The sequence below is a fragment of the Lepisosteus oculatus genome, chromosome 6 (genome assembly GCF_040954835.1).
Source record: "Lepisosteus oculatus isolate fLepOcu1 chromosome 6, fLepOcu1.hap2, whole genome shotgun sequence".
NCBI lineage: Eukaryota > Metazoa > Chordata > Actinopteri > Semionotiformes > Lepisosteidae > Lepisosteus > Lepisosteus oculatus.
In genome coordinates this window covers 2,646,728-2,668,780 of record NC_090701.1, presented here as the reverse complement: position 1 = coordinate 2,668,780, position 22,053 = coordinate 2,646,728, and the positions used below count along the sequence as shown (strand labels likewise).

The window sequence follows — 22,053 nt, the reverse complement described above, 5'->3', positions numbered from 1 at the left end:
CTTGCTTTTTTTCTTGGCTGTAATTGTATGATTCTGCCTTTGAGTCCATTGTAATTAGTTTTTTGTGTGTTCAATAAAAAAATGTGTTTGCTATTCTAACTCAGTCCACAGCACTTCAAACATTGCTGGAGTCTTGCCTTCCTCCACCTTACAAACACTGACATGAAGACTGGACACACTTTCAATGCACACTCACATAGCCCAATTTATGCTCAGGCAGGTCTCTCAATAGTGCATTCTTACAATTTCCACTTCAGAAAAATAGCTGGAAACTGTTTTATTCACAAAACTTACAAGAAGGTATTGTTTCAAAACAATACCTTCATAAATTAAATGTGATGAAAGAAAGAAGGACTAATTAATCTTGTTTTATATGAGGTAAACTAATTAGTTTTTCTGACTGTATGCATATGACTTTTTTTACCATATTCTTTCTTAGTGCTGAAGAGAGGTGTGTTCTACATACATCTTAAGGAAAACATAAAAAAATTAAAAATCACAGTATTGGCACTGTACATCTCATATACTGAAGGGCACTGAAAATACTATTAATCTCAGGTATGGCACACGTGAATCTATTAACAAATATCTAGGTATTCTACTATGTTTAATGTGTGGATTTGGATACACTGTTGTTGGTAATGATTGTGATTATGTATTTGGTGTGAAATGACATATTTCATAGGCTTTTGACCTGTTGCTTAAAGAGGTTTAAAAATGTGGAAAAACAGTCTTTGGAAATACAATCATTGATTGCCACTATGGTACTATAGAAATGAACAGAAAACTTAGATGTTTATATCAATGATTGTTGAGTCTATTTTATATAACCATTATTATCACAGTTGAACCGTGTATCAGACATTGGTTGTTAGAGTTTTTGTTAACCTGAAAAAGAGGATATTATTATTATTGTACTTTAAGAATAAAAAATAAAGAAAGAAATAATGTCATCCAGATTTGGTGTTCCAGTGTTACATTTTCTATATTTCTAAATAATGATAATGGGATTGTGACCTTCAATGCATTCCATATTTTTTTATTGCACAACATTAAGGGAGGTAAATATTTTGTCTCGACTGTACAGTACATGTACCTGGGTATATACTGTAGAAATCCTTCGTACAGAGCACTAGTCAACACTTATGAATGAAAGGTATTACCATGCATCTCTGAAATGATAATTTTATTACTAAGAACAAAAACGTTTCCTTAGCATTTTGTGAAAAGGGAATCTTTGTGGTTGTAATATATAATCTTAAGCAAACATGCTGAAAAATTTATGACTGTGCTTGTACAAGCTTTTATGGGCCATTCCTTGTAAAATGTGAGGTGAATGGCACTTGTTTATGACAAAGGTGGTATATTCATTAAATTACTCAGCCATTTAATTTCTTTTCACTCAGCAATAAATACAAAAATATTGTGTGGGAATTGAAACACAGTTCATTGAGCATTCAAGAACCAGATATGCTGCAGCTTTCTTTTAATAAGGAAGGGAATATTGGAAGACCAAGACTCCTTGAAGAAAGGTGTTTGTATTGTTTGGCAAGGACCTGTGCAAGATTGTGTGCCACTTCATTAAGGAATGAATATTAACTATTCCATCTTTCGTCTCCCCAAAGTATTAACTCTAGGAAGAAAGCTCACTTTAAACAACTTTAAAGCGCCGCAGGTGTACATGAACAATATAAATCACAAAATCCAATTACGTTGCTATTAATTAGAAATTTCACCTTATATCCATTGAGTAGTTATTTCTTAAGCCAAAGCGTCACTCCAACAAGATTCAGGCTCATACAGCAGGTTTAAATGTCTAATCAAGTTGTTTATTTAAGTCAAGAAGATTCATTTATGGAGGTAATCAATGCCTCATGGATGTCAGTCTGTTAGCTCTTAGAGGACAGGGCAGAAAGCATCATTTATTTAATTTTGCACCTCTTGCCCGTTTTGAAGTGCTATCCGTTACTCACCCAAATATGATCAGTACAACCCTCTTTCTAGACCTGCAGGGACTCGGGTACAATACGTGCAAAATATGCTTTTAAACAAGCGGCCAAGTCCGCTTGCCACTTGGTCAGTGAGCTCACCTCCAGTCCACAGCACAGTTAGTGCCAACTTCTCTCTCATGGATACCCAGTCTGGGCTGCTGCCTGCAGGCCAGAGGGGCAGTTGTTTCCAAGCCCACTGAAGAAGCTATCACTGACTCAACGTCAGAACTCAACCAGCAGAGAGACTCATGACTCTTGGGAAACGCCAGTCATAGTCAGACAGTGACAGACTGCAGACTGGACTTGAAATGGAGATCACTGAACAACAGGACATTCTACCTTGTAATGGACAAGTAGTACAGTACAGTGCTTGTTTTATAATGAAACTGTTCATTAATTAATTTCCAAAATCAAAATAAATGAAAAATCAAAATAAACCGATTTACAGCCTGGTACCCTTGGCTTCTAGGCTAAGTGGTTTTCTGATAATCAATGAAAAGATGGATATACATGGAAGAGCAACAGTTCATTAGTATTATTAGTTTATTAGAGGTTTGTCGGCTAAATGTTTTGGCAAACGTAACAATAAAGCATGCTTTCTTGAAACTGCATCAAAGTAATCAAATTATTAATAAAAAAAATGTTTTATGGAGGTACTTTTAAAAAAATTGTTTCACAGCTGTGAAAAAAATGGATTTAACTGGATTTAAAAGGGGAGTGGCGCTAACTTGCATGTGCAATACTTGATTAAACGATGAAAAAAAATATGTTGTTTACGATGCTGCACGTTTATGAGGGTGTAACTGTGCTAACATCCTGTACAAATGCTGAGAGGGTAAGGTTTTTCTGAATGAACTCCAAAAACAAAGATCCGCATGGGAACACAGACCCCTCTGCTGAAGATCCTACAAAAATTAAGCCATGCACTTCATTTGAAACTCTTTGTAATTAGAAAGACAGTAACATTTCAGAGAAAATTCGTAATATTTATGAGAAAGTTCGATAAACCAGTCACAGGAATTGTAAATCTTCTCTCATTGAATGCTGCAATGAAATCTAGAAGAATCTCAGAAGTTTTATTCATCCGAAGCAAAATGAAGTTTTTCACAGATTAAAAGACAGCTAGAACTGGCTCCCAGTAATTGGCATCACAGATGCAAAGGAACATCCTGTGATCTTCTTCCTAAGTTTTTGTCATGCTCAATTACACACACACTTAGGGATGAAAAATTCAAAAAGAGCTGAGATGACATGTGTGGTGTACCAGATTATTACAAATGCAATAATACTGTATGTATTCTTGGTGGGATATCAAAGGATCTTATTGATCATGGCTGGAAAACACTATGGCCTTGTTTTCTTGTACAGCCAAGAACCTCAGGTGCAACTGATACATTTTGAACAGGTGGTGGACACATGTAATTCATTTCTGTAGTGTGATTCTGTGGATTGAGAAATGCAAAGTTCCGTGCATTTGAGAAGCATAACTAAACAATAAATGCTATTTTTAAAAACCAATCTATTTGTCTACTGTCAACCCCCGCATACCCTATGTGCAGCACAGAGGATAAGCAAAGGGCCATTAACAATAAGGAAAACAGTTACGGAACAAATGTTGAGTGAATTTCAAATTAATCACCAAGCCTCCTACACTTGCAAACATTTGATGTTTTGAGAACACCGTCTTTGCTTTTTTTTAAATAAGCTCTGTTGTTTTTTGAAAAATCACAAATATCAGAGCAGCGTGTCAGATCTAACAGTTATGAAAACATTATCTCAGCTGTACCAAAGCCAAGGCTTGGAGTGGAACAGCAACCTTTCCTTTATCAGCTTTTATGCTACTGCCACATCCAAAGAAACACTGATTGTTAAACTAGTTTGGGTGCAAAAAGATAAAGTTCTCTTAATTATAATGGTTTTACTAATCTATTATTTTTATTAATTACACAAAATCTGAAAATATTACCAAGGCAGAACATAAATTGCATTAAGTCAAGATGCTAATCAAATGATTGAAACTACTGAAACTATTAATATTAAGATTAGGTTTACAAATGAAACTGTTAACCTACCAAGTGTCTCTCTCTTCTTTCATGGAACGAGTCAAAGTCTCATTAATGCTGTAGGTTTAAAACAATCAATGACCCATTCTTCACTTTAATTGAGAAACATGATCATGTCCAGAGACTTAAATTAAGGCTGAGGGATAAAGCATTAAATCCAAAACTAAAGGACACTTCTCATTTTCATTACCTGCATTTTTGTCTTGTACAATATTGAATATGCAGTGCCTCAGCCCACTTCAGAGAGCTACCTGTCTCTCTACCGTTTTCAAAATAATTAATGCAAATGCAGTGAAAATACTGCACAACATAAAAATTAATGTGTGATCCTCTTAGTGCAAGCAATTGTGTAGCACTAGAGATAACGGCACGATAATCCCAGCAGAATACAGTGTTTCAGTGGTGACAGGAGGGTTTCATTTAACATTTTCCCTTCTTTCCTTTCTTTGTCAAGAAGGGTGTCTTGTCTAGCACTTTGACTTCCATCCATCCACGTGATATCATGAAGCTGCTAGTCTTGGGGAGGGCCAGGACAGAAGGCGTGTCTGAGAGCACAGGGCTGCTCCGCGCTTGGATGACACCAGGAAAGAGCAGTATGGGTTTGGAGGCGGCTCTGCTCCAGGTGACTGTGGGGTGGGAGGCACCATTGAGCCTCCACACAGACCCTGAGGCCAGAAACCTTTCCATGTGGATGGAAGGTAGAGCTCAGGGTTTTTCATATTCTAAGCAGGTTTGAATTCTGGCATTGGGACGCTTGTGATTGAAGGCAAAGACCCTTACATCCAGCCCTGTCTGCTGTGCCTGTTTCTGTGTTGAGCTGAGTCTGCCTAATAGAAACTGACAGTTTTATAATACAGCTATTATGGACAATAACAAAGTGATGATGTTAGTTTAAAATGCTCACAACAGATTAGACTTCCAGAGGTGACGGGCACTGCATAGAGTTTGATATGTCCTGGGAGATGAGCACATAGCACAGAAATCCACTCCCTTCACACATCACAGCTACTGACACTTTGCCCAGCCATTTAAATTGAGTATTGATTTGAATGGGCACTAATACAGAGGCTGATAAACACAGACTTTTTTTTATTTTGATGTGGTCGGCAACATTTAGAAACACAGACGCTGACTTCATAAAAATACTTTTGCTTCATGCCCTTGTGTCGGGATGAAGTGCTGCCAATTTCTTTTTCATCTGGCCTCCAATGGGGACTTAGCTCATTTGTCTAACTCAAGAAAACATGGAAAAGAGAATTCTTCACCTACATCAACAGTAAAATGCCTGGAATGCCACAAGGCAACAGCTTTTGAAACCTGGCGCCCTTTTCAAAATCAAACAGCAGATTAAAAAACAATTCTGCCAGAGCAGATTGATAAATATTCTGATAGTAACACAAGCAATAAATCCTTCACTGCTATAAAATAGTGCAGCTCCTTTGATTAGGAGTGGCAGTGCAGTGAGATCTATACACATTATCTAATGGGTGTGAACAGGAACGTTTCTTGTAAATAGTAAATAGCATAATTAAGTTATGATTGCAATAGCAGTTAGACAGCAACTACTGTCTGAATGTGTTGGAATGTGGGTTATGGTACAGGGACAGTGTCCTTCCATTATGGCAAAGAGAGTTCTGTGTTCCCTATAAAATATAACTGAACTTCAAATCTATAGGGCCAGACAAGAACTGACACCCTTCTTAAATTAAGAAATAGTGTGTAGCTATAATTAAGATCGTCTGTGGAAAAGAGACCAATCTTGAGGAAATAAGGGATGCATAAGATACTGAAGTTATTTTACTTTTAAAACAATGTTTTCCTGAATGACACTCACATTTGTAGGTAAAAGAACTAGTGCTCTCAATCACCTCCAGCTCATGCTGAAGGGGAAACGCGAATCGGAACGCTTTCCGGAATCGGAACCTTCAGTCTGGCAGCATGCTCCAGGAAGACTGAAGTTTGGAAATGATGTGTTCAAGCTTTGGTGAAACTCCTACAGTATATGTACAAAGGGCTGTGTACATGGGCTGGCATTCTCTCTAGCACACACAGCATCTGTACCGTATATCATCACTGGCGTTTTCTCACCTCCAGTGTGCCTGCTAGACCTATACTGCAGTTTAAACGACAACACATAATACACTGGTGGGAAACGAATATCCACGCTTCATTACATCTGAGCTCGTATCATCCCAAAAAATACTCATTTAAACTTCATAGGCTTTGCCTGCCAAAACTATTACTTTCCGTCCCAGGTTGATATAGACATTTTAAATCTCAGTCAGGCTTCACTGTACAAGACTAGTTTGGGCACACATTTGATTTTTTTTTACGCTATGCTGCGTATCTTTAACATCATTAGGCACAGAAGGCTGGATTTTCTCAACACCTGCTCAGATACAGGCTGTGAGCAAATCAAGGTCAAAGTAACCAAGTTCTCCATCATTAGTACAAAAATGCTGTCTAATTACTGAACAGCAGCTATGGATCTGCTACACCTCTGGAACAATGAGATACAGTTGGATAAACATTATTAAACTATCATTGTAAACAGTGAAAGAGCTTTCCAATTCCACTCTTAAAGCATGTATATTGATGCCAACCAAAAGCTATGGGTCTACACAATAAAAACCTGTTTGTGTGTCTAATTTTCTTTAATCTCTCAGTGATGGCAGTCTTGACACATCTGAATCTTCACATCCATGCGGCTGTTCATCTTTAGGGTTTCTCAGTGTTTATGTTTAATGATCCCGATTCCCTGGCCTTTATGTGAAATATTATTAACAGGTCTTACTGTAGGTTCACTGTAATGAACTATCTCCAGAGAGCGCATCGCCCTTCTGTGAAAATGCTACATTGATTGAAGGGCTAGAGCAGGTCTTCTCACTACCTCCCAGCAGTGCCCTTGTGACCTTGTTTGGGCCAGGATCTTAATAATTTAATTGCAAGCTTCCTTGTCAATTAAATAATTAAGTAGGTTATTGCAGCAGAGGCTTCCAATTGAATAGAGATAAAAGTCAGATCACGGCTCTTGATTATCCACAGAAAAAAAATCAGCTAATTTTAATTTTAAAAAGCATTATTTTTCTTTTAGCGAGGTAAAAGGGTGGAAACCACCGCATCACTGATTGGGGTTACAGTGTTCTGCCTGGCTTCTGCAAACAGTTTAATCCTGAAATTGTGTTGCTTAAAATGAGCATGTGCTAATTAATGCAGAACAAAAAAGTGATTAAAGTACATCACAGATAATCTAATATTTTAAATAGCAAGTAAGTCTATTTATATCAATATAAAATATGTATCTATAAAACCACATTAATAAACATTCTAAAAGATAATAATATTTAATGGCAATTCTAATATTTTGAAATAAAATATGCATATATTGAATATCTGTTGTGCATGGTTATATAATACAACCCGAAATATTCATATAGTTTACATCGAAACTATTAAAAATATTTCTAAAATAAAAGTATTACCCTTTAGAATTAGCTACAGAAAAGAATAGGAAAGACCGTTCACACTTCTGCAGCTCACGCTTCATTAAGCGCAATAAACCATCTGATTATTTCTTATTAATAGTTAACTAAAGATGCAGAAGGCCTGGTTTCTCTCCATTTATTCGCCGTCTAATAATTCCGCGTTGCTGGCAGGAAGCAAGCACACCGTAAGGAGCAAATAAAATTAGCGACTGTAATAAAACTGTTCCCAGGAGAGCGCAACGCCAATTCCCAATGCAACAATTCGATTTAAATGGCTGTGAAAACTACAGAAAAAAACTGATTAAAAACAACTGAAACAGAAATTGGGTTACTTTAAAAATCTGATTAGGAACAATTAAAAAATAACCTCTAGGGGGCTCTATATCGAACCTATCTTGGGAATGCAGATGTTTTCTCTGGAGCTAAGGAGGATTTAACCCCTGTTATGGGACTACTGTCCGTTTGTATTTCCTTTGTAAGTTCTAACAAATTCAGATGCATGTTTCCGAGAACATTATTTGTACTGTTCTTAATGGAGGCATGTTGCATTCAGGAAACTGATCGAGTTTCTTGGCTTCCTCTTTCTGGGCCCGGCTGGGGCGGCTGGACCCCTGCTGTTTGATCCCAGGAAGACTTGACAGACTATCAAACTGTCGATTACACACCCGGCAGGGGAAGGTGTCACATGTTTTGGGAAGTCTTCACGGGTCTCAATAGACGCGGTGAAATGTTTATTGATTTGGTAGAGTTTCAATTAGAATTTCGTGAAGAAATACGACTCCCGCAGCCTCTCTGCTGGCAGTATACACTATGTTCCGTTTTTTATATCTGCTTGAGGTCTTTTTTAATTTAAACGTTAACCTAATGTCAGAGTTTGTAAAATGCCGTTCTTTTTCCTGGTGATTTTTGTGTTGGTCGCCTCCCAAGCACTACCTTACAACCCAAGCACTCGTTTGCAAGTTACCTTAGGGAAAATTAAATTAAATGCCTCATCCAGGTTGGGGGTGCACACTGGTGGAGGTGGAGGAGAGACACCATTTCCATGTAAAGCGCTTTTAGTGGAGTGTCCAGAAAAGCGCTATATAAGTGTAGGGAAGAATTATTATTATTATTATTAATAATAATAATAATAATAATAATAATAATAATAATAATAATAATAATAATAATAAATTTGTGTAGCACTGTTAATTTCCAGGATCAGGTACAAAAGAGAAAAAACCCAGCACAAATGATGTTGCCCAGATTTCTTGAGATTAAACGCACCAACTTTTTTTTTTTAATCCACATCGGAAGAAGCAAAAACGCCAACACCCGCACGCAGCATCCCCAGCAGGAATCAAACATCCCGAAGCAGGTTTGCGCGGCGCAGTTCGGGGAGCGGGGTGCGCGCCACACGATACCGGCCGCGGCTCGGAAGAGCGGGTCCCCGGGGGCTGTGGGCTGTGCCTTACCGGTCTATGATGGCGCACATGTCGATGCTGACGTTCTCGAAGCTGCCCAGCCTGCCCTGCTCCACGGCGTGCAGGTCGGCTAGCTGGTCGTCGACGTGGATCAGCTGCATGCACCCCTGGAAAGTGCGCTGGGACGGCAGGGCCCTGTTGCTCCGCGCCCGGGGGAAGTAGCCTGCAGGAGGAAGGAGAGTTGCGGGGTGTTTAGGGACCGCTTCTCCGCGGACAGGAGGAGTCTGCAATTCTCCCTTTGGCTTCTTACCATACTGCAGGTCAGTGTTTGTGTGTGTGTGTGTTTTGTTTTTCCAACATCCGTCATCTCTTACTGACCGACTTTCTATTTTCCATCTAAGGATTTTGGGGTAAAGATCAGATTTGTAAAGATTGCGCTTCTGTACCGATTCCTTGACTTCATTTCTTCATATGAGCATTCAGTTTCATCTTCAGAAATTGTAAAGGGTTTAATAAAGTGATGTTATTTCAATAACCCAGTTAAGTATAATAAAATGTAAAAAAAAAAAAGTTCTGGGAACAATAAGCTTTTCTATGGCAAACTGCAAAAACATTCCAAAAGGACATAGAGTTTATTCTACAAATACAAAGAGTCATTTTAATATACCACAAAGTCTTATTTCTGAGTCAAAGTTGGAGTAGACTTCTAAGTATAAACAAACGGAATAAAGAAAACTATGGGAAAAATGTATCTCTGTTCAACACTGAAGCTCCTTTGAAGTGTTTTTCCTTCATACACAGACCTAACTAACGCCAGTGTGCATCACATTCTGAAAAGTTTCCTGTTCTGCTTGAAAGCACAATAGTTCATCCACAGTATCTTTAAACAACACAGCTTGCTTTCAGACTCACAGCTGAATCTTTGCACAGAGCCGATAGCTTCCTTGAGCACCAGGCGCCCCCAGTGAACCCTCTTTTGCTGACCATTTCAATTTAAACACAGAGCCAGGCATGAACCCTTTAAAACTCAGCATTGCTAAACCACAAGACATAAAACTTCCTCGCAGCTTCCGAGACCTGCTGTTTGTTCTAAAATCAATCTGGTGGACGTGAGGGAAAGGTTCCTCAAGATGTAATGACATCTGTCTGCTCCACCTGCTCCAGTCCCTGTCCATCTTTCCTCCGCTAGGCAGCACGCTTCAGCCAGCAACAGCTCAGGGTCCTGTTCGACACCGAGAGAACCATTTCCCCTTAGATGGAAACCCATCTGTTTAGGACCACAAAGAAGCACTCTCAAATCCTCCTGGGAGTCACGTATTGTGAGATGGAGACCTGTTACAAGTATTTAATATTCAGAAAGACAGTGCCAGTCGCCCCAGGAGATTTCTCCAGAGCGAGGAGTCAAAAACGAACCCAAGTGGAAGTGCTTTTAAAACCGGCAACAGGGTGCTCCTCTCGATGCACAGGACTGTGGGTACTGTACACATGAGCTTGCGTGCACTTGCTGAATGCGCGTGGGTTCCGATGACAGGTGTGCGCATACATGTACTGTACGAAATGCTCAGCCTTGATAGCGTGACTGGTCACTGAAGTTATAAGCGTTGTTTCTTGATGACACAAGTGATCATGCCTCTTTTTCCTAAGAAGGTCGGCATTCCCACGTTTCATCACAAAAGAAGGTATTCACTAAACACATTTCGTACATTACACCCTTCTTATAGAGAAAAGAAAAAAGTCTTCCTGTTTTTCTGGGTGGTTCCATCCTATTCACACTCACAACAGACAAGCAATTTATTCATGCTTGTTAAAAGTGCTGTTACTTATATAAGACCCAGTTTGCTAAAATGCACATATAGAGGTTTTCAGAGCTTTACTGTAACTGGTTTAGTGCATTTGGAAGTTGCAGACATTAACATCCTATGAACATATGTATGACAGAGTGAACCGTCTTTCCAAGTGCTCCTACCTGTTATTTAGGATATTTTATTCATCGTATAATGTAAAACCTGTAAGGTCTGACCTGATTTCCCATGAAAGACCCACAGTATGAAGCAACTGCAGTGCACCTTCTGCAGGTGTGGAAATAAGGCCGGTTTTGTCAAACATCTTTGTTTTAAATGATAATGACTTTCCTTACCCATGCCAGTGAACACCTGTGTGACAGTACGATGAAAACCATCACTTAGTAACTCCTCTAGAAAGAGACCTGGTCCAACGACCCACTCCTGGATTGTCAATAACCTGTTGCATGCATATGGCTCAGAAGAGCTTGGTGAATTTCTCCCTTAATCTGGTAATATTTCTCTATCACAGTGCATTCAGGAGTGCAGACTGTCTCACAATCATATAATTAAAAAAAATAGTAGTTCAATAATTTAAATTGTATTTGAAGCATTCCATTTTGCTGTGCATCCTTGCATTCTATTATTTGATTAAAGCTAACCTTTCCAGCTCTTCTTGACCACTCTTTTGTGTTACCCTGTCCTGTGTTTCTCTGCTTTTCTGGAATTCCCGTTTTCTGAAAACATTCCTCCCAACGACGGCGGAACTGTTCTCCACTAACTGGACAGTGGAGATAAGAGATGGTCCCTGTTCACACTGTGGAAAAGTCGGAAGAGCCAGGTGTAGAATCCAGATCGGAGACCTGTCCCTGCGGCGTGGCGCTCTACAGCGAGCATGGCTGCTGGATATGGATTTTCCGCATCTCTTTTTTCCACAGTGTGGTTGAAATGGGTGATAGCACAAACAGCTGGAAAGGTAGGCTTGACAGAGACAGCTTTCACTTTGAAACGGGCCCCCCAGAGTCTCAGCTATCGTGAGCATTCTGATTCAGGCATCTGTAGCAAGTGTTATTAACAAACTGTATATGTTTCACTCATTATGCTATTAAATGCAGCGGAACACTATTTGAATGTCAATTTAAAGTGCTGTCTGTTTCTGTTTTCCCTGTTTCCCTTTATCCTTCTGCCTCCCCCAACCTCAATTAAAAACATCTTTAACTCAACTTTGCCTAGTCTTACATATGAGATTAAATTATGTATTTACTCACACAAACACTTTTGATGTGTCAGGCAGGTTGTACAGCAGATACCACTGTTCTAGTCATAATGCTACCATCTGAATCACCATGTGTACGGTGTTTACAGTCTTCTGTAATTGAAACTGCAGTGTAGCCCAGTCACAGAACACTGTTGGCTGAATTAAATATTTAGAATAAGAATTCTATTATTTAGAACAAAATTATTTGGTCCATCGCTGCATTATGGCATTAGGATACTGACTCCCAGTTTTTGATGCCGATACTCAAGTGTTTAATGTGTCCGAGACACATTTTCTGCATCGGCACAAAAACATCTGCGGTAAAAAATGCAAATACTTGTAGCGTAAGAATCTTTGATTTAGTCTAGGCTAGCCTTTGCCTAGTAAACAAATGCCCTATTTGTTTGCCTTTGTTGTTTCTTGCATAAAGTGTGCTAGATGCTAATGACGACTGAAACACTTCTGTGGTTAAATACAGTTTTGCAGCCCATTTTCTCAGTACAAAGGAGTTACATTCGGTATTCCAAGGCTGTTCCCCCACACAAAGCCTAAACAAACACTTCAATTCTTCTTCATCTGCTGATACTTGACCCTGCACGACTGGGGTATGAAGATAAAACGCATATCACTCACACTGACATGCCTGACCTCAATTCTGGAAGAAAATGCCAAGATTCATAAAAAACATCTCTGCACAGAGCAAAAGTGACTTCTCTTTTAATGAGGCACAGGATGAACTTGGCATACACCAGTACTCTACACAGCACCTTATCTTCCCAAAACATGTGCTTCTGGGCATTATGACTTAGCATAATGCAACTACTAATAAAAATCCGCCAACCTGCTTAATATTTTACTCCTTGGAAATCACAATACGACACACAATAGTTTGCTTGCTTTCACTTACTCGGGCATAAATAAGTGTGCTGGCGTTGCTTTTTCTCCACGAACAGGTTAAAAACTCTAAAGAGCTATTGACTGAAATTGAGGGCAAATTACCTGATCTTTCTAAAATATTACTGTTCGTGTACTGTAACAAGAACTTCTCATTACAAACCAGAGACGGGAATTTGGCCCAGTTAGCTTCAGTTGCTAGTGGCTAATTAAAGCGAAGATCTCATCCACCCTTTTCCTGAAAGAAGCCAGGATGTCACCTTTAACAAGATGGCTGTTTGCCTGTTCCATATTCCCACAGAACGTGTGGAACTGTTATGTCTTTTCAATTTTGAATGCACTTCCTTGAAGCTTCCAGTTTTACTCCTCTGGTTCATTTTTCATAGTTGATTCAGAAGAAGTCCATTGTATTGACTTTCTTAACTTGACTAAGAAAACTTGGGATACTAAAATCAGGTCCCCCTAAAGAGATTCAATTCAATTTTTCAACCCTGTCTGCCCAGGACTTTGGCTTAAGCCTAAGAGTGTCTCTTCTCTGGATTAAGTCTGAAGTAGCAATATATTTTTATATATTATATATATATATATTTTTTATAATATTGTGACCCAAATTGTGCACAATGATCCTTCTTGCAATGAACAGTTGACACTTCCTAGTGCATTGTACAATGTCAAAAACATACAGTAGTATCCAATGATTTAAATCAACCCTTTTTACTCTATCTACTACTGTTCTGTTTGCATTTTTATTTTTCTACATTATCTAGAAGATATGAATGATATGTCAACTTAAACACCCACATTTAGAATTAGACCATTAAATCTATGGATTTTCCACCTTATATTTACAGTTTGTTTTGAGATCTTTTGAGATATCAGAAGCAAAGGAAAGTTGTGCGTCACCGGTACTGGGATAAGAAAACCAGGTTGTTACTAGTGGCGTTAGTAGTACACCAAGTGATACTCTTCACCCTGCACAAGAATGCCCAAATCTATGGCCCAGAATGGCACTCTTCGTGAAAGGAGCAGTATTCACTTTGGTATCCTGGCTAAATTCTGCCCTAGGCTTTTACCTGCAGCTTCTTACATTTCTCCATTAATTCGATCAGTGAACAAGTTCTCACTTCCACCACCTGATCTGCAGTGTGGTGGTGTGTCAAAATAAATTCTGTAAAGGGTAAAATGGCTTAGTCTCTTAATAAAGTCACTTGGTGAGACTGATAGTTGTTTAAAATACTACAGCAATAATATTTTTTTTTTCCCTGGGGCAACGTATGTGACATTCTTTAAGCTTACCATGTATGGTTTCCGTACATGTTAGAAATTCTGGGCCCTCAGGGCAATTCTCTAAGAATATGTGTTCCATTTAATGAATTCTGACTGCAGTACTATTGCAAAGTGTCGTAGTACAGCTTCAAGCCATAAAACCAGTCACCATGGCAGATGATCATGTCATGATTCATGCAGATAATAGGACACAATACAGAGATTTTGGAAGATTGAGTCTTGAGGTCACTGTCCTTTTCACACACGAAAAAAAGAAGATTTATCAGCAGAACATAGAATCCCTTGATGTTTTTTCCTCCTACAACAATGTATTTGTGATGATGTTGCTACAGTATGTTAGATCCGTATTTTTCCAGATATAATTGGAAAGACCATTTTAAAATTAAATAACCACATTAGACCTGCATGCTTCTTTATTATCTGAAACACTCTCAATGTGCAAAGAAAACATTTTCTCTGGACAGCCTGTGGTTTGTTCTGAAGTTCTGATTTCAGCTGGGAGTTTCAGCAGGACCCTAAAGATCAGAATGTTTCAAGTACTGTACTTAATTTACAAATGGGCACTCTGTGGGAAGATTTCCCCATCCACAGAATTTAATGAGCAATTCGCCTCTCTGATTGCATTTGCACCAGCGTTTTAATTAAAATCACACATTTACATCATTGCTTATTACTAAACAACACTGTCGATTCTACTTGGTTTATGAGTAAACATTGCTTCTCTTCCATTAAACACTTCTTTTACCAAACATGTATCAAACATGGAATCCCGAGAAAGAAGCACTCTGAACCTTTCAATCATATATTCCATATGTGACAGCTATGCAAGGTCTGATCTAGAATTCATATGATCTGCTCAAGGAAAAGATAGAAAGATATCACTGTCATAGAAATGGCTATATTGTTTCAAAACATTGTAAGGATGTGATATCAGACTATAATACAAAGAGCATCTTATTTAGAAAACTTTCATATTAAATATTAGTGTAACATACTCATGTTGAGCAGAATTCAGAAATGATTCTGGGAGAATGTAATTTTAATTTCATCAAATATCATCGTATATTAGATTGAATAAATGTGGGAGTAGTAGTTAATATTGTAACATGCCACTATGTTCTCTACAGTACAGAGTATTCTTTTTGATCTACTAATATAACTATTCTGGGATATCGGTTGCTCTTTGTTGCTTCTGTGTTCATAAAATATACAGATATCCTTATTAACACTTTATGCTCTTTGAATTTTAAAGGCAATTTCAAGACCAGATCTATTTGCCCTCTCCCATGTGTATCCCTTTTAGCATTCATTTACTGTATGTAACAAATTCTTACCCAACTCAGGTAAATCAGGTAAAAGTGATTAGGAAATCAGGAGAAGAGCTCCCCTAAAATGAGCTGTGCTCCTCATGGAACCTTTCTGAGCCAATACAGACACAATCATAGTTTTATAATGACGCTTCCAATCAATCAATCAATCAATCAATCAATCAGTAGATGACAGGGGAAGAGGATAAAGCTTTTTATATCTCATTTTTATGCCTGTCATCTGTAAAAGTGTTGTCAGGCTGCAAAAAGCCAAATACCATGAAACAGTATCTTTTTTCATTCAGTTCTTTAGAAGATGAGTGGGCCAGCAAGGCTATCAGCGGCCTGTCCCTCAGCATTAACTGGCAGTTGAGTTGATAGTGCCAAGCAATGTAGACTATAGGAAGACAGATTGGATTGCTTTTTTTCCACATAGGTCCTGTGCTGCCCATTTCCACTGGAACAATCTGTCTTTTTTAAATTGACTGGTATTGGGCTCAGGAATGGACTGGATAGAATCAGGATGACAATTTGACTAAACCTGTCTTCTCCTTTTTGGATGGTTACTCCTTTCTCTTTTGCATTCTTTCGCTTTCCTTTGCCAGTTCTTAGAAAGTCCTCTAGTGTACAAATCCATGAATGTCCTAAAACTTCAGAGGAGCATCAATTAACAAACCAAATCTAGTAACAACAAGTTAGAAGTACATGGTGTCTGAAACAGATTCATTCTACTGAACCATGCAAATAAAATCTTTTTGAAGTATCTTAAATCAGCCTATTTAACTACATATTCCCACTCAAATATTCAAATATTCTATTGATAAACTGGTCTGAAACAAAGAATAAGAACCTTGCCTCCTCACACAGAGATGTTATATCGCCAACTCATCTGTTCACACTGCTCAATACTACCCTTGCAGGAGGTTCCCACAATGATCAAACCCCTGAATCCATCATGGCATATACAGTACCACTGTGTTCGGTGAAATCACAATCATCAAGTCAACCTGAAATTGCCTGCTGAATGCTGGTTGAATAATGTAGGAAGCTGGTGCTTAGTTTGGTAAAGGGTTTGGAATATCGAAGCATTTCATATATAAACACATCCCAGGAAACACAATATGAGCAAGATTTGTTTTCTGAGAGCATTAGCCAAACAAGTGCAATAGTAGATGACAATGCTGCAGAAAATTTAACACAATATCATACAATTTAAACAACCAGTTAATTAGTTCCAAGAAATGGAAAACCCATTCTAATGTCTTGTAACTCTATAGAGGTTAACTGAATGAAATGAATTGTTAATATGTTCAATTAGCAATATTAGTGTGCTGACCCTTCCAGTTTTCTGACATGATCCGAAAATGATTATCCCTTGCGTTTATTCAAGAAGCTCTCAGACTATCAATGGCTTAGAAACCAGTAAAGCACGATTCGCTAATTGGCTCCTGCTTGCTTAAACTTTTCTTTACTTTTTAAGGCAGTTATTTTGGTCATTAATGATACAGCCTCAGGCTTCTCAGAGGCTGCCATTACAGACAGGATTACATAATGCTCAGCATTTCATTACATCTTGATAAACATTTCAGTAAAGACATTATGACCCTTTTTATTAAAAAAATAAACAATGGACAGATGAACTAACCAACCAAGAAGGGTTTTGGGTTGGTACTTACTTCAGTTTGGTGGGTACGTATTTAAGCCGTTTTTCAACAACAGAGATAAAATCAGAATGTTGCCGATTTAGGAACGGGGCCAATATCCTCAAAGGTAAAAACCTCGATTAAAAGTCCAGATGCGTATTCGGAGGATCTAATGTTCTATCTGTCAGATAATGTTAGTTTAGGAAAAACAAACCCCCTGCCTCATGTTCACTGGAGATATCAAAGAACTAGAAACTAGACCCAGTTTCTTAAATTCATGTAAACACCAAAATAGCTCTGTCCATTCTTAATAATCAAAGCTGTTGGGTCTATGTTTCAATGCTGGGTGGTTCTTTGATATCTCCAGTGATTTCAACAAATCTTTGAAAATGTGTCTTGGCTTCTCCATCCATTTTCTAACTGCTTTATCCATTTCAGGGTAGCAGGGGGGCCAGAACGTATACTAGCAAGCAACAGGCACAAGGCAGGATACATCCTGGACAGGACGCCGGTCCATCACAGGGCACACACACACACACACCCTGGACAGGATGCCAGTCCATCACAGGCCACACACACAAACACACACCCTGGACAGGACGCCAGTCCATCACAGGGCAGACACACACACTCACCCTGGACAGGACGCCAGTCCATCACAGGGCAGACACACACACACACACACACACACACACACACACACACACACACACACACACACACACACTCACCCTGGACAGGACGCCAGTCCAGCACAGGGCAGACACACACACTCACCCTGGACAGGACGCCAGTCCATCACAGGGCAGACACACACACACACACACACACTCACCCTGGACAGGACACCAGTCCATCACAGGACACACACAGACACACACACTCACCCTGGACAGGATGCCAGTCCATCACAGGGCAGACACACACACTCCCCCTGGACAGGACGCCAGTCCATCACAGGACACACACACACACTCACCCTGGACAGGACGCCAGTCCATCACAGGACACACACACACTCACCCTGGACAGGACGCCAGTCCATCACAGGACACACACACTCATCCTGGACAGGACGCCAGTCCATCACAGGGCAGACACACACGCTCACCCTGGACAGGACGCCAGTCCATCACAGGACACACACACTCATCCTGGAGTGTCCAGGTCTCCTACCTGGACACGCAGGGGTGCTGTTGGGACAGGAGCCTTCGTCCTCAGAGAGAGTATTTGATAAAAATCAGGAAAAATTAAAACATTGCCTAGTTTAAATGCTGCCGGGAGTCTGTACTGCGAGAAAAAAAAAACAAGATAAGCCAGAAGAAAAGGAAAAAAGAAATATACCTCCAAAGTAGTATTTGTCTCCCGTCTTGATCTGGACTGGAGTGTTTGTCCTCACGGCTGAGGCCTCGTCTCTGTCGATGGTCAGCATGACAAAGTTCTCTTTAGCCAGGAAACGTACATCGTGCCACTGGCCGTCATTGAGCCCCGACCCTGGAATGACAAAATACAAGCAATGCAGATGTTTTGTAAAACAGCTGCCGGGCGGATGCACGTTATATGAGGCTTTCCTGCCTTCCTCACATTTCGGACACTTTTCCCACCCCAGCACTTTCCCACACGGTTTCGCAGTTGTACTCTAATTTGCTTTTGCTTTCATTTCTACTGAACTACACTGATGGATATCCATGTACGTGATTTTTAACATGAAAATAAAAGTTATTGAGTTCAAATACAGCGCCTTTCAGTGTCGTCCTGGTCGCCTGCTTGCCTGCACATGAGCTGCTTGATTCTGGAGCAGATTTTAATGTACTGTAAAGGCTAATTCCGAATGTAAAACACTATACTGCTATTGTAACTTCAGCGCAGATTTTCTTGCTGCAGTACCTTACGACACATTAAATTTGCATTAGCACAGCATCTACCAGAAGACTAATTGAATTTAGAACCAAACAGTTGCATGAGCCTCATCCTAGAAAATTACCCTGTGTGTAAAATAAACATTTAATTTCATGTTAATAACCTCAAGCCTGTGTGAATATTTTCATATTTCCCCTGTAATGCAACAAACCGGCAAATATCTTAATTCTGATTTATTTCCATATTAGCAGACAAACGTTCTATTGCTCATTTATTTGCAATCAAATCTGTGTTTGCAAAAAGGGTAAAATTGGATTATTGCTCAGTCTGAACAGACAAGGCTGCAAACAAACATGAAACAAGAAAGCTCTCCCGATAGTGAGCCCAGGGTATGTGATGGGTGAAACTCTGATACGCCAGACTTCATCAAAATCAAGTGGAGGTTATTTTGCCGGAGTATTTTCTGTTTAATAATGTTCACTTGTTGATTATCAGTTAGGTTCACAACAAACTAGTGGCAGTTCCTCTTGGCCAACTACACACCATGTGCTCTTTAATTAGTTTGTAAGCTGATGAATTTTAATTTCGACGTAATCAACTTTTTTTGTTAAAAAAACAAGTGAAAGACGGTCCTGTGCCTGCTAAGAGTTCAATTTTGACTCCTGCAAATTAAGGAAAGAGGTGGGGCCTGGTATGTCAATAAGTCGTATATAGAGTTCACCCCCAGTTTGAATATAAAGTTACATTCAAACTGTCTGCATGTTTACTTGCACATTGTCTATTGTTTGTTTGTACATTGTCTTGATGCACTGTTTGCACTTTGTTTTGTTTTTTACACTTGTTTTACAATCGAGAGACTTTCTGTAAGTAAGAATTCCATTGTACCAGTACCGGTTACATATGGCAATAAAGTTCAAGTTCAAGTTCCCCACATGGTGGCGCAGGGGTTAGCGTTGCTGCCTGGCCGTACTGGGGCCCTGAGTTTCAAGCTCTGGGGTGCTACCTGTGTGCAGTTTGTATGTTTTCCCTGTGTTGGCTTGGGTTTCCTCCAGGTGCTCCGGCTTCAAACCCACGGTCCGCAGACATACCGGTACAGTAATAGGCTTCTTGGAAGAATGGCTATGGTGTGTGTGTGTGTCCGTGTTTGTCGGGGGGTGCTGTGTGGTAGTCTGACCTTCGTCCCAGGGTTGGTACTGCCTTGCTCCCCATTGCTTGTCAGGATAGGCTTCAGCCCCGTGTTACTCAGAACCGGATAAGGTGGTTAGCAAACTGGCTGCCCACTGGCACTGGTGAGAGGGATGGATGAACTGTGTTTTCCTGGGTTCTGCACTTGCATCCTTCACTGTGCACATCCCAGGAACAACGGCAAAAGGGAAGTCGGTCTTGTGAGTCATTTATTTTACTTTGCTTTTGTGCCCTCTTTCAGGTGGAATTCTCCAAGAGTCTTCGAATGCAATAATGTGATTCACGTTGTTTTTGTGACCCTAAGCAATTTGCTGTACTTGGAGCTTTAGGTTAACCGTTGTGCAATTACTTTTGATTTGACAACAAAAACCAATAAATCACAGAAACATATTATATTTATTCAGAAACCTCCGTAAAAGGATAACAGCAATCTGCACGTAATAAATAGAGTGCAGCCTTCTCACAGAAATAAATTATTTTACACCATTAATCATACAAGAGATGTTAAAACGTTGCCTAATTTGTGGTCCCTGCAGACCAGTTTCCACTATCAGTCACAGACCACAAATCTTTAAACAATTGCTCACTTTCTAGATAAAGTACATCCTAGAGAACCACACCAGCAGGCAATAACATGGTGATCATAACCACTGTCATCATGGAAAATTAATTTACAATACAACCTTCATCGAGCTCCGTCCTAATAAGAAGAAATGTCTGAGAATCTCATGCTTCAGATCAACCAGCACACGCTAACTCTAAAATTACCACGGACCTCTTCTTTAAGTTTCTCTTTCCAAAAATTAAGAATGTAAATGGTAGGAAAATACTCTTTAAATTTGTACCTCCAGTTTCTAATCAATATTTTAATTAAGATTTTTAATTGAGAGAACTGTGGGGTATACAGTATGGAGTTTCTGGTTTACAGTATCTTCACTCATGGTTGCATGGTTGAATATAGTGGTGCTTTGCAAAAGCATGAACATGAGGTAAGCCAATAACACTTTGCATTGTCTGAAATAAAACCAGATGGGCCTCACGAACTTGCCTTTCAGTGGACAAGCTGATTCTGTAACTGGCTAATCCTGGATAAACAGTATGTATCAGAAATACATGCTTTATCAATGGATTCATAGTGGGCTATGTGCTTATTGAAGCCACAGTTTCTTGGACTGATGTAAGATGTGACATAGAACAGGTAAACAGCGCTTGAGCACTGGAGTGGTATCAACAGCCTTTTAAATACCTTCAGTTATGCCTGTGCCTAAAAAAAACAAACATGGCTGTGGACAACCAAACAATTTTAGTCCTGTATCCACTATAACTTGCCTTTTCTTGAGAAAATTTTATAATTTTAGAACAATACAATTTAAAAATCAACCCATTGCATATAACCTGCTTGATCCCTTTCAGTCTGGTTTCAGACAACTACACAGAACAGAAACTGTCCTTGTTAAAGTTACTGATGATCTTCGTATGGCAGCTGATTCTGGTTCTCTATCTGTCCTAATTCTCTTAGATCTAAGAGCTGCTTTTGACTTTGTTAATCATGACATTTTACTCTCACATCTTGAGACTGTGAATTGGGAAGACTAGGAAGCTGGTGTTTGGAGACATCACACTTAAATGGATCAGCTCTTATCTCACTCATAGCTGCTACTTTATCTGTCTTCGGAGTTTCAGTTCTCAAGTTCTGTTTGTTAAGTTTGGTGTTCCTCAGGGCCCCCAGCAACTCGGCATCTACATGATCCCACTTGGTCAGCTATTAAGATAACATGGTCTGAATTAACTTTTCAAAGCTGATTATACTCAACTCTATGTCCTTTCTATACCTGACACTGATATAGCTGTCTCTGCAGTCTCATTTTGTTTTCAATATACATTTTAAAATACATT

General features: G+C 39.4%; 1 protein-coding gene across 2 annotated transcripts in view; it reads right to left on the bottom strand.

Moving 5' to 3' along the window:
* The window catches only part of cntnap2a (contactin associated protein 2a), a 460,034-nt gene that overhangs the window by 161,398 nt on the left and 276,583 nt on the right, over window positions 1–22,053 (bottom strand). For both annotated transcript variants that reach the window (XM_015354892.2, XM_015354893.2), the window contains exons 10-11: window positions 18,457–18,606; window positions 8,994–9,165 (exon numbers count right to left, since the gene is read on the bottom strand). In XM_015354892.2, the coding sequence (XP_015210378.1) occupies window positions 8,994–9,165; window positions 18,457–18,606 (322 nt within the window). The remainder of the gene's footprint in view (window positions 1–8,993; window positions 9,166–18,456; window positions 18,607–22,053) is intronic.